The sequence below is a fragment of the Salmo salar genome, chromosome ssa13, assembly GCF_905237065.1.
Source record: "Salmo salar chromosome ssa13, Ssal_v3.1, whole genome shotgun sequence".
In the NCBI taxonomy this organism is placed as follows: Eukaryota; Metazoa; Chordata; class Actinopteri; order Salmoniformes; family Salmonidae; genus Salmo; species Salmo salar.
This window is the reverse complement of record NC_059454.1, coordinates 93,661,351-93,674,490: the sequence shown is the minus strand read 5'-3', so window position 1 is coordinate 93,674,490 and position 13,140 is coordinate 93,661,351. Positions and strand designations below refer to the sequence as shown.

The window sequence follows — 13,140 nt, the reverse complement described above, 5'->3', positions numbered from 1 at the left end:
CACACACACACACACACACACACACACACACACACATACAGTTGAAGTTGGAAGTTTACATACACCTTAGCCAAATACATTTAAACTCAGTTTTTCACAATTCCTGACATTTAATCCCAGTAAAAATTCCCTGTTTTAGGTCAGTTAGGACCAACACTTTATTTTAAGAATGTGAAATGTCAGAATAATAGTAGAGAGAATTATTTATTTCAGCTTTTATATTTCTTTCATACATTCCCAGTGGGTCAGAAGTTTACATACACTCAATTATTATTTGGTAGCATTGCCTTTAAATTGTTTAACTTGGGTCAAACGTTTCAGGTAGCCTTCCACAAGCTTCCCACAATAAGTTGGGTGAATTTTGGCCCATTCCTCCTGACAGAGCTGGTGCCTAAACTTTAGACTTGTACTGTATATTAATTTACAAAAACATATATGGGGGATTGGAAATGGTGCAGACAATTACATTTATGGAAGCTACAATCTATCTGCAATATCAAAGCTGATCTAACCCCCCAAAAAATGTAAGTAAAAAAGGTAGGTAGCTAGATTCCAATCTAGTCTCAAACTCGCCTGGTTGAACTGCTGCTGAAGTTTCTCATTGGCGTAGTTGATGCAGAACTGCTCAAAGCTGTTTATTTCAAAGGTCTCAAATCTGTTCAGATGAAGAGAAAACATTCAAGTGTTTAATGAGTCAGAAGTCTCTGGTCTCCTGTCATCCTCTGTTGTGGACACAGTGATTCTAAATCATGGGCCCAGAGGAAAACTGCACCAAACAATCAACACTCATTCAAATCCAGGACTTCAGGACTGAGATGTTTATTGATCCCACTGATGTAGGGAGGTGAATAATCTGTCAATGTGCCCTTGAGCAAGGCACTTCACCTTAACTGCTCCTATAAGTCACTCTGGATAAGAGCATTTGCTAAATTACTATGTATGCCTGACGTGATAGCTGAAAATACAATGCTGAATAGACAGAGGCCATGGAAAACTGATCTTCCGAGTCACTGCTTGTGAAAAGCATGTAAAATAGTGACCAGGCTGCTATATCTGCTGAATGTCTTATATGGGGAGAGGTTTCCACTGTAGCTCAGTATCTCTCCCCTCCCTGCCCCAGCAGCCAATTAGGCCTTCAGTCAGACAGGGTCAAGCAGAGGAAGAGCACAGCTCCCCCAGTCAATATGGTTCTATACACTTAGTCTACTGTAATGAGAAGACGCACTTAAAACACAGTGGATGGAGATATTTAGCTGGAGAAATGCAGAGCGCTCACACATATGCGTCGACACAGAGGCACATCTGCAGACTCGAGGACACACACACACTGAGTAGTTATGAAATCTACTCATCAAATATCAAGCTTCTTCGTACCCTAGTACAAAGAACATGTTGTGACAGAACTGTGAGGCAAAATTAAGAATGTGGGATTGAGATGATGTTGTTCTGTGTGCCTGCTGTCACAGTGTGTTCATTTACTGCAAGCCTGGGATTATTTTACCATTCACCATGGCTGAGATTTCACTCCTGGCGCTGGCAAGAAAATCAGTTCTCACATAGTCAAGTTTCTCTCACAACTCAAACCAACCCACTGTTGAGCTTTGTTCTTAGAGGGTTTGGGGAGCACAGGTGGACAGTCTTACCCGTAGATGTCCAGAACACCAATGAAAGAGTGTTGTTTGGAGGAGGTGTGCAGGGACTTGTTGACGTACTCCACGATCCAGTCAAACATGTGGGCGTAGATGTGCTTGGCGAGTGCGTCGCGTGCATTAGCCGCCTGTTTGCGGGACATGTTCTTGACGTAGGTCTCTGACGTGGTAACCAGCTTCCTGTGACATAGCCAGTGCTCCATCTGCTCCAGCTCCACCCCCAGCAACTGGCAAAAATGCGCCAAGTGAGGGTCGTTCTTCTACAAACACACACACATTTAATAAAAAAATTAGGTATGAGGTATAGAGAAGATGCATGGTTTGGGGTTGTGATGTGGAACTAGAAACTCAAACAGAATTAAGCTCGATAAGACTGGATAGTGACGTACTAATATGTGGCAGGAGTCTCCGTCTCTCTCCGAGCAGATCTCCACGTTTCCCAGATGCAGGATGGAAGCTATGATTCTGAATATGCTGCTTTGATTGCTGTCGTTAACACCTGTCAAACAACCAGAGTAAGGTGCATGTTAACAGTTGTTCCATCGGGAGATTGAAAAACAACATGTTTCTATTTCTCTTTTGTGTGATTAGAAAAAAATGCCAACCAGTCTTTACGCCTGTTCTAATGTAGATGTGTTGCTAGCTTAGAACGTACCCATGCAGTCAGACACTTACCCAGTAACGTAAAGGCTTCTCTCGTCTTCTCAAAGTCATCAGCATCATTAACCCCCTCAATGAAGATGTTCTCTCCTTGTGATGTGAAGATGAAGTCCTCTGCACTGGCTTCAGGATGAAAGCAGCAGTTAAGTAGCGATATACATTAATGTATAAGACCAGTGTTCTTATTAGGAGGCCCTGACAGGCATGATAGGCATTCCATTATTCTCTGAATCCTTTAGTATGAGAAATAATTGTCTCTAGTAAACATGACATAAAGAGAATAAATTGCTTATGAAACAGATAGACAGTGGAATATTGTCTTCATCTGTGACACTTACTCAAGGCTAGGTCTTTGAACTCTGGCAAGCTAGCCGAGGCACACAGCTGGTAGAATATGTGGTAATTCCTCTCATCCTCAGCCTAAAAAGCAGAAATATACTACAGATATTACATCACTTAAAGGACCAATGCAGCCATTTTTACCTCAATATTAAATAATATCTGGGTAACAATTAAGTACTTTACTGTGATTGTTTTCAATTAAATTGTCAAACAGCAATTTCTCAAGCAAAAAGGTTGCTACAACTGTCTGGGAGTGGTCTGAGCGAGGGTCCTAATTGAAGGAGTCTAATGGGAGAGACATATAACCTAAAAAACTAGTTGTTATTGGCAGAAAGGAGGGCAAAATCTCTTTGTTATTGGTCTATTAACTTATTCTGCCTGGTGATGTCACCAGGGAGTCCAAAACATAATCCTTGCAAAACAAGCTGCAATTTCAGTCTTTTTCAACAGCTCTTACAATAAAAGGACATTATCAGAATTTTCACAATTTCACAGTATCATTTCAACCTGTGGAAATATATATAATATATATAAATCATATTTTTGCCTGCACTGCCTCTTTAACTCTTTATCAATAATATATTCTGAGTGAATGAAAGACTTGGGTAGTTTTGTTAGATCAGGAGTTCCCCCGGGCTGCAATTTAATCTTGTAGCTCTATTCATTGTTTTTTTTAAGTACTTAGATAAATTCATAATGATATTTGATTGTCTGGAAAAATGTGTCAAGTTAGGGCTTAATCAAATGCTTATTTAAACTAAGGAAAGTAAATGTGAAGGAAGCATGGACTTGCAGTAGTAATACAGAGTGAAACCAATTTCTTCCCAGACTGAACAACATGGAGTTACACGTACCTGAAAGACTACCCTTGACTTCTCCAGCAGATACGTGCGCATGTTGGCTCCTATGATGTGATAACTCCTGTCAAAACCAATCTGGATGTACTTCCCAAAACGACTGCTGTTGTCGTTGCGAGTGGTTTTCGCATTTCCAATAGCCTTTAAAGAGAAGAACGGGGCGGAAAAAAGTGTGAGAGTTTCAAAAGAAAATCTTCAAAAGAGATCAAAGGAAAATCATAACCGCTGTAAAATATATATTTCTATCCTCTCATATTGTAATTCATACCACACAAAAAAACCTTTATAGTCTCCTTACTGCTTGTAATATACCTTGACAGTCATAATGCTCCTAATTCTGAGCTGTGACACCTGCCAAGATGGGGCTTGAGCCAGTCGGTCCTTGCATACAGACCGTTTCTGCTTCTTCACTCTGAGTCCATTACAAGCCTCACGTCAGCTAGATCAGACAGAAATGTCTGACCGCCCTTCTCCTGAACGACAGACTGAAAACTTTCTAACTAGCAGCCTTTCCTGGTCTTATCATTCCACACAGGCTGAGGGACTTTGCTGTTAGGAAGGTTTCTGCTGATTCAGAATGCGAGAGAGGATAATGGACTCCTGCTGTGCTTGCTTAGCTTCTTCACATACAGTTTTCAAAATGATTCCCCATACAAGTACTTTTCTGTAGCCTGAACTCTCCAAAGTTACAACTGAAGATGTGGAGTTCATTATACTTTTTGTGTGCTGAGAAAGTTAACACGATCACGTTTTGACAAGAACCAACCTAATAGTGTTGCACGCTACAACAAAACTCCTGTACTTTTTCAATACTAGAACATGAAAAATGGTTCGGTACTAGAATTTTTGTTACTTTCAGTACTTCTGTCAAATGTGTCTCACGTTATATACGGATTGAGAGGATCGAGTCTGTCAAGTCATTTTTCTGAATCTTCTCAGGGGTGCCGTAGCTAAACAGGCTAATTGCGCTTGAAGCTGACCCAGCACGAGCCACTTTCGAGAACCAAGTGAGAGGAGAGAGAGAAAATGCAGACAGCACAACTTATTCTAACAAAAACATCATAGCGCCACGCCCGCAGCTTGCTGACAAAACTGGCTGCAGAAGCGAACTATGGGAATACTTTGCTTACAGATCAAATGAGGGCCAGCCCACCGAAACAACTACGCAAAAGGTGCTAGAAAGGAGTGCAGTGCAAGGGACGTTTAGCTCCAAAACAACACATACAACTATTTTATACTTAATATTAGCATTGTAACGTTATTCTACTAGCAATTGAATTTGAATCCTTTTTTTTTATTTTGACATGAACATATATTCAGCAAGACATTCATGTGAGCATTATAGTAGGATTACAACCCAAAAATAATGTGAAATGCACTCATAAAATGTGACGGTTTTCAATAGTTACCACAGCCACAAAGTCAAAATTGGCAATATTATCGTAAAAAATCTCGAAAACAAAAATGTTTATTTTTTTAAAAAATTTAAGAGTTAGGCATAAGGTTAGCAGTGTGGTTAAGGTTACAGTTAAGTTCAAAATAACATTTTAAGAAGAGAAATTGTAGAAATAGGCAGGATTTACGACTTTGTGGGTGTGGTAACTAGTAACAACCCGACTGGACAGCAATAAACTTAGACTACTTCCGGTTTGCACTCGATTTCCCTTACTAGTATGCCATATAGCTGGCCTGGGCTGGTCTACAGTACGGGATCATCAACCCATCCTCACCTCCATGATGGGGCTGGAGGCCAGCACCTTCTCCTCAACATTGGTGTCGTTGGCCGACCCTCCCACAGTGGCGAAGAACCGCATGGCGTACTTAGCAGAGACGGTCTTCCCTGCCCCCGACTCCCCACTAACTATGATGGATTGGTTCCTCTCATCTCTACAGGAAGAAGGGAGAGAGAAAGACATTGGAGACATGTTGTAAGTTATTTACAGTTAAAAAGGTAACTGACCATCAGACAATATCAGATATTGCAATAACGCTACAGTAATACAGTGGATCAATCCTATAGTTGCACAATGCTAATCAACTCTGCATGACTGGAGTTGCCAGGACAATATAGCAGTGGGCCTTTACGTAGGCAGCGACTACAGCTTAATGTGGACATGGTATTGAGGAGGGTGACAGTTAATGTGGACCTGAGCACTGTTATTATCCACCCACACCTTCCATTGAAGACACTGTCTCTGCCTGGACTGCTTATTTAGACCCTCAGTCCCACACCAGCACTATCAAATTACATAGCAAATTGAATTAGGGGTCTAATCAAGTGCTTGATATGCAGCTGTGCGCCACACAGTAACAAATCAAAGGCTTCCCAAAGCAGACTAATACATAAAATGTGCTTATGAAACTGGCAACTGTACCAGGTCTGATACAGTAACAGTATCCCGGTCCTGTGTTATAACCAATTAGCTGTACCCAGAGGCTCATACAGCACCTGGCCATCTGCTTGTATGCCTCCTCAGCAACAGCAAAGATGTGTGGGTCCATGTCTCCCATGTTCTGCCCGCTGTAGGCATTGATGACCTCCTCTCCATAGATCTGCAGCTGCTCGTAGGGGTTGATGGCCACCAGCACAATGCCTTTGGAGGGGGGGATGGAGTGAGGGAAGGGAGGATAGAGAGAACAGTATAGCCAGTCAAGTAAAACGTTCAACTCTAAAATCACTATAACTCACAGTGATACTGTAACCGGTAGTTACTTAATCATATATTTAGTCATATATCTCATATATCCATGTGGGTGTGTGTATTTGTGTGTCTCCGGGGGTTGGGATAAAGCAAAAAGACTAATCTCTGTTTGTCCTGTGACAAACAAACTAATCTTCTTATTTAGTTAATCCTATCATACTGTACGTACAGAACAAAATACTACTGTAATTAAAAACACATTGATAACAACCCTTAGTCATTTTAACTACTACCTTTGATAGGTAAATACTACAAAAACCATATCACAACATCCAGATGGCCAGAGGAATGTAGAAGGTTCACCCAAGCATGCCCTGGCAGGGTTACTATGGGGACAGATCTCCCTAATAAAAGATGGTGGTGATATCTACGGCCAGTGTATACTCAACAGATTGTCTTTGCTCATTTCCTTTTGTCTGCTTTGTTTAGGATGAATTCCACACATGGCTACAGAGCAATCATTAGTTGCTTTAGTCAATGGAACGCTAGTTGATTGGGGATTGGGAGGACAGGTTTGTAAAAGTTGGGACAAGTCAACCAGTAAGGTCAATAAAAGCCTCAATCCTACATGGTGTATAATAGACCAGCTACACTAGTAAACATGGAGGACCTTGTAGCAAAAGGTCAGGCCAAGGGCTTTTGGAAGAGAAGCAACACAGGCCACATTGGATAAATCTAACTGATGTTAGTTGGCACTGCATAAACCAGTGTAATAGATGGCAAGATAAGATTTGAAGACTTGGATAGATTCACCCCATCATATGTTCACTACCGTTCAAAAGTTTGGGGGGGTCACTTAAATGTCCTTTGTTTTCCATGAAAACATACATGAAATTAGTTGCAAAATGAATAGGAAATATAGTCACGACGTTGACAAGGTTATAAATAATGATTTTTAATTGAAATAATAATCGTGTCCTTCAAACTAGGCTTTCGTCAAAGAATCCTCCATTTACAGCAATTACAGCCTTGCAGACCTTTGGCATTCTAGCTGTCAATTTGTTGAGGTCATCTGAAGAGATTTCTCCCCATGCTTCCTGAAGCACCTCCCATAAGTTGGATTGGCTTGATGGGCACTTCTTACGTACCATACGGTCAAGCTGCTCCCACAGCTCAATAGGGTTGAGATCCTGTGACTGTGCTGGCCACTCCATTATAGACAGAATACCAGCTGGCTGCTTCTTCCCTAAATAGTTATTGCATAGTTTGGAGCTGTGCTTTGGGTCATTGTCTTGTTGTAGGAGGAAATTGGCTCCAATTAAGCACCCACAGGGTATGGCATGGTGCTGCAAAATGGAGTGGTAGTCTTCCTTTTTCCAAGAACCCTTTTACCCTGTACAAATCTCTCACTTTACCACCACCAAAGCACCCCCAGACTGTCACATTGCCTCCACCATGCTTGAAAGATGGCGTCAAGCACTCCTCCAGCATCTTCATTTTTTCTCTGCATCTCACGAATGTTCTTTGTGATCCGAACACCTCAAACTTAGATTTGTCTGTCCATAACACTTTTTTCCAATCTTCCTCTGTCCAGTGTCTGTGTTCTTTTGCCCATCTTAATATTTTATTTTTATTTGCCAGTCTGAGATATGGCTTTTTCTTTGCAACTCTACCTAGAAACCTAGAAGACCAGCATCCCGGAGTCGCCTCAGCACCGGGGCCTCCCACTCCTCTTTCTATTCGGGTTAGAGCCAGTTTCCACTGTTCTGCGAAGGGAGTAGTACACAGCGTTGTACGATATCTTCAGTTTCTTGGCAATTTCTCGCATGAAATAGCCTTCATTTCTCAGAACAAGAATAGACTGACGAGTTTCAGAAGAAAGTACTTTGTTTCTGGCCATTTTGAGCCTGTCATCGAACCCACAAATGCTGATGCTCCAGATACTCAACTAGTCTAAAGAAGGCCAGTTTTATTGCTTCTTTAATCAGAACAACAGTTTTCAGCTGTGCTAACATAATTGCAAGAGGGCTTTCTAATGATCAATTAGCATTTTAAAATTATAAACTTGGATTAGCTTACACAACGTGCCATTGGAACACAGGAGTGATGGTTGCTGATAATGTGCCTCTTGATATTCCATAAAAAATCTGCCGTTTCCAGCTACAATAGTCATTTAGAACATTAACAATGTCTACACTGTATTTCTGATCAATTTGATGTTATTTTAAATGGACAAAAAAAATTGCTTTTCTTTCAAAAACAAGGACATTTCTAAGTGACCCCAAACTTCTGAACAGTAGTATAGATTCACCCCATCGTATGTTGCCTGTTTAGAGAGGTGGTATAGAGACTTACCACAGTATGTGTAGATGTGATTGGACTCGGTGAAGCGCACTTTGAGGTTGTGCAGGACAGCAGGCTCGTGCAGGTAGCTGAGAGCTGTGAGGTCATTCTCCCCCACCAGGATATCAGGGTTCCGGAGGAAGGGAAGAGCGTTGTCTTTGGGTCCGATGCGGTATTCCAACGGCTGGGACAGATGTTCAAGCAAAAATGTCACAAAAAATGATTACAGCCAAGTGTTTGCATGTGTACCTGTTGTAAGGGTAAGACCCTCATATTGCAGCACCATCCATAAGAATATTACAAATATTACTATCCACACAGCTTATTGAATTATTGAGAAGAGAAATAATCATTTTGTTATGTTAAAGGATATGACAGCATCTAGGTGTGTATGAATCATACCTGACAATCCCACCCTGCGAGGAGTATTAAATAGGAATTGTGATCATGAGTTGGTATGTAGGGGACTATACTGCTGCTACATGAGGTGATATGAAAATCTCATCATATGCGTACGTATTCAAACTACTCTTGGCACAGTGTACTATAATTTAATAGCTGTATATTTTACTCTCAGAGCTTGCAGTTATCCCTTAAAAAACACAATTAATGATGTATGGCACTTACGTTTATGAATGTGCCTGGGCACACACACAAACATTAACTGCTTTAATACAGCATGATGTAAAACGCAAAATGTACAAAAGCACAGCAAAATAGACCAAAGCATACTGAGTCTTGAGGCAAAGGCTATATTATCCAAAAAAGGATATGGATCTAATAACTGTGGCCTGATCCAGTGGGTAGTATATTACCGTTTCATCTTCAAGTTTGAGGTACAGGATGGGCTCTCCCTCTGTGTAGTCTTTGATGATCTCTGCAGCTCTCCACACATCCTCTGGGTCTGGGATCCACACCCGAGTGTACTGGAAAACAAGAACACATACAAATATATTTCATTTAAACGAATTCAACTCATCAATTACTCTGATTATTGTTTGCATATTTAGATAACATTCCTCCCCCATTTGCCCAAGTTCATAGACGATGTTGTGTAACTTATTGTCAATCAAAAAAAAGAGACTGTAAACTGCTGAATACTCTAGGGATGTTCAAATGATGTACAAAGACAATGCAATGAAAAAGAAAAGTAGTAACTGTTTCAACAAATGCTTAAATTAAGAAATGTAGTGCCAATAGGTTGATGTGGCACAGTGGCAATGTTGAGGTTGTGTTTGTGACACAACCAGCATTGAGATATCCCAGATAGGTCTATATTGATGTGAAAATGCTGACAGATAATTTCTTAACTCTTATTTAGGCCTACCTTTTTGATTACATAACTTAGGATCACATCCAAATTTACTTCAAGATTATTTTAGTGTTAATGACATTTACTCTAATGGGATCCCAAATCCTATCCTGAAGAGACATTCAGCAACTTATTCCATCTTCTAAAAGTATTAATTGCACCTTTCTAACATTATTTTTTTAATCAATTAATAACTTTATGGAATTACTATGAGAGAAGTTTGGCCTGCTGTTGTAGGTAAAGCTTTTATTTTTCTCCCTATTATGAGGATGGTGGGAGTAATTACCCCCTGTGATGAATTATACACACTATTTGGCTACCACTCTGACATCATGTGTGCAAAGAACAGGGTCAAAGTCAGTGTGCAAAATCCAGACATGAAAGATTGCCGCGAAAGAAACAGTGTTGTAGGTCAAAAACATCAACACAAGAGAGAGAAAGTATGTTACCCATGCAATTTGTTTTTCATTATTGGATACATGAATTCTGCTGGACGAGTTGCATAGGTAGTTAGCTAGCTAGCTTAATGTTGGCAAGCTAACTCTAGCTAGCTAGTTAATTTTTGTTGGGGGTACCAACTAGGCTAGCTAGCTAGTTACCATCTACAGAAAAGACTTGCCATGCAATCTGTTTCGTTTTTTGGTATTAGCTAGCACGCTAAGTAGCTAGTTTCCTCACGTTGACTAGCTAGCTACCTAAAGCTGGAAAATATGCTATGGTCGCTACTCACTAGCTATCTAACTACAGTAACGTTAGCTGGGGCCGATGGTCTTATCTTCCCTGAACCTTGTTCTCAGGGTATCCATACCCCAAGGGTATTAAGTGAGACATACCCAGGATGTTAACGAGCTAGTTGTGTCAACACAATCAGTATTATTGTTAGCTGGATAACACAACAACTATCTAGCTATGCTTAGCTAGCTATATGCCTGAACTATTGAAGTCATGATGATAATAACTAGGGTCAATGTAAAGTGTCTATGCTAAATGGTCATACGTTCTTCTTCTCTACCACAGATTACCACAAGGTCCCAGACTCTAGGATGGGAAAATACTTACAAGAAAGAAACAGATGGAGACAGTTGTCGATTTCCATTGATACTTGTAATGTTAAAAAGGAAAGAAAAAGACAATCCCATGTTTCTAAATTAGCTAGCTTTCTAGGGAAGGGTGCAATTGCGGCCCCCAATTCGGGGAGTTCCTGCATGTGATTAATTATACACACCATTAGGCTACCACTAATTGCATTCTGAAAATACAACTATTAGTTTCAGAAAATTGGAAAAATCACATGAAATGAAGCATTATCAATTTCATTCATGATCAGAACAATATTTTTGGTTTACTATTGCACTTCCACTCTCAGCACATAAATGTCACTTCACTGATGTTTAGGCCTATACTGGAGATGCAAATGACTGCACCACAGAACAAAAGAAAAACCGTTTATTTTTCTGTGTCCTTGAGGGCAAAAATAAAAGCCATGGTCTGCTCAACAAATTATCCAAACAGTCCTCCTGACCTCCCATTCCTCAACAGATATGAAGCAGCCTTACTCCCTATTACTTTGTAGCAGTGCATTGTACGTGGGGGAAATAGCAGACAAAAGAGAAAAGGAAACTTACTGTTGAGATGTATTAGCTCATCAAAACCATGGCTATATTTTCTCTGAAATCTACGAGACAGGCCAGGCTAAAACTACAGACCGTAGAAACATAGTACAGTAGAGTAGGCCAACCTCAGACAGCTAAACTACATAGGGTTCACTGTGGGTGACTGACCACCAAGAAAGATCGACGTGTACATATATAAGTACAGCAGATAGCAGGTTGATTCATGTCAATTTGCTGCTAGCAGAGGAAGAGTGCCAAAAAAAAGCATGAGGTGCTGACGGAACAGAAGGGCAGAGGACTGAGTCATAAAGCAGCTGACTCGGCACAGGATTTAGGCTAATCAGCAACATCCCTCCAGTGCATAACTGCATCATCTCCTTTATATCACCCCAGAGAAAACACTACAGAGGGAGAGAGGAGGAGAGGGGGGAAGGGTGGGAAAAAGAACTAAATCCGAAATGTTAATGAATGCTCTGACTCACCATCTTCCCTCCATTGGGCCACATTTGAAAAGGTGAGAGGATGGAATAAGGTGTAGGCTATGGTTCACATATTATCAGCAGACTGAAGAAAAGCAGTCAGGGGGATGCAGTTTATACAATGTTATCAACCCTGTACTCTGCGATGTCCTCTGTGTGTAAGTCAAGTGGATTATCAACAGCTGAGTTCTGTGTCTCAAAATGGAGAACAAACTCTTTTTGTACGACCTTCACAACTTCATAGGAAACTTCTTAACAAGTTGTCTGTGTTTACTGTTACTGGAGGGCCCATCTATCTCAGATTGGTGTCATCATGAGTCTGTGCTCTTCACACTACAATCTCTCTCAGCCTGATATCAACACAGTGAGGAGGCAGAGGACACTCTCCCCTAGGAGGTTAAACCTGGCATTTAGACTCAGTCACAGAGGGCCCATTCATGTTTAAACAGCAGTAAGCGTATGCGTCACACCCCCTAACCAAGTGGTGGGCCAACTCCCCTGTAGGAATGCATTATAGATTAGACACCTACTGATGTTAGCCATGCTCTGACTGGGAGGCTGAGAGATTCAACTTTGAGCGCTGGCTGTCTTCCCCCCAGGCAACACAGAGTCACAGCATATCACGGCAGGCGAGCTGACAGCAGTGCTTTTTAATCCACTTTAATAAGGAGGCAGTGGGCGGGTAGATAACTGGGGGGAGATGTAGCAATATAAAATAACCTTGTGTAGTGCTGCAATCAACTGTGCCATCACTAATATTACCCATGTTTCAGCAAGGGTCACATGGGCTTTGACTCTAGGCACACGTGAAGGTTTGTCTGAAAGTCTGAAATTTTCTCACACAACCCTAGGGAAGATCTTATTCTACTGGGAGTACTATTTTGCAGCTTCCAGTAGTAGGAAATATTTTTGTTTATTTGACTTGATCAATACCTTATTTATTACTAAGCTATTAGGCTACATATCAATACCTTATTTATTACAAAGCTATTAGGCTACATAGATAGTAGCCCAATAAAGACAGCAACCAATAGGGACAGCACTCACTCACCAACAGTCCATTTAGCTGTGTATTGGGACATAAAAACGATTCACACACCTTGACTTTATAGAGATTGATGACATTTCACAAAGGTGCTTTCTTTTTTCACCTGATTGCAAGCTTACGCTCATGCGTTACAATACATCTCCTTTCCTCAGAGTTCTTCTTTTCAAGAACAGAGTCCTTGGAAAGAGTATCCAG

General features: G+C 40.9%; 1 protein-coding gene across 3 annotated transcripts in view; it reads right to left on the bottom strand.

The window, feature by feature from the left end:
* The window catches only part of LOC106568167 (unconventional myosin-Vb), a 72,887-nt gene that overhangs the window by 42,040 nt on the left and 17,707 nt on the right, over positions 1 to 13,140 (bottom strand). For 2 of the 3 annotated variants that reach the window (XM_014138255.2, XM_014138256.2), the window contains exons 2-11: positions 9,309 to 9,419; positions 8,506 to 8,677; positions 5,958 to 6,102; positions 5,239 to 5,395; positions 3,506 to 3,649; positions 2,648 to 2,729; positions 2,325 to 2,432; positions 2,039 to 2,148; positions 1,644 to 1,909; positions 574 to 655 (exon numbers count right to left, since the gene is read on the bottom strand). In XM_014138255.2, the coding sequence (XP_013993730.1) occupies positions 574 to 655; positions 1,644 to 1,909; positions 2,039 to 2,148; positions 2,325 to 2,432; positions 2,648 to 2,729; positions 3,506 to 3,649; positions 5,239 to 5,395; positions 5,958 to 6,102; positions 8,506 to 8,677; positions 9,309 to 9,419 (1,377 nt within the window). Of the gene's footprint in view, positions 1 to 573; positions 656 to 1,643; positions 1,910 to 2,038; positions 2,149 to 2,324; positions 2,433 to 2,647; positions 2,730 to 3,505; positions 3,650 to 5,238; positions 5,396 to 5,957; positions 6,103 to 8,505; positions 8,678 to 9,308; positions 9,420 to 11,900; positions 11,940 to 13,140 lie in introns of those variants that run through there. The other variant, XM_014138257.2, reaches the window with a different exon arrangement.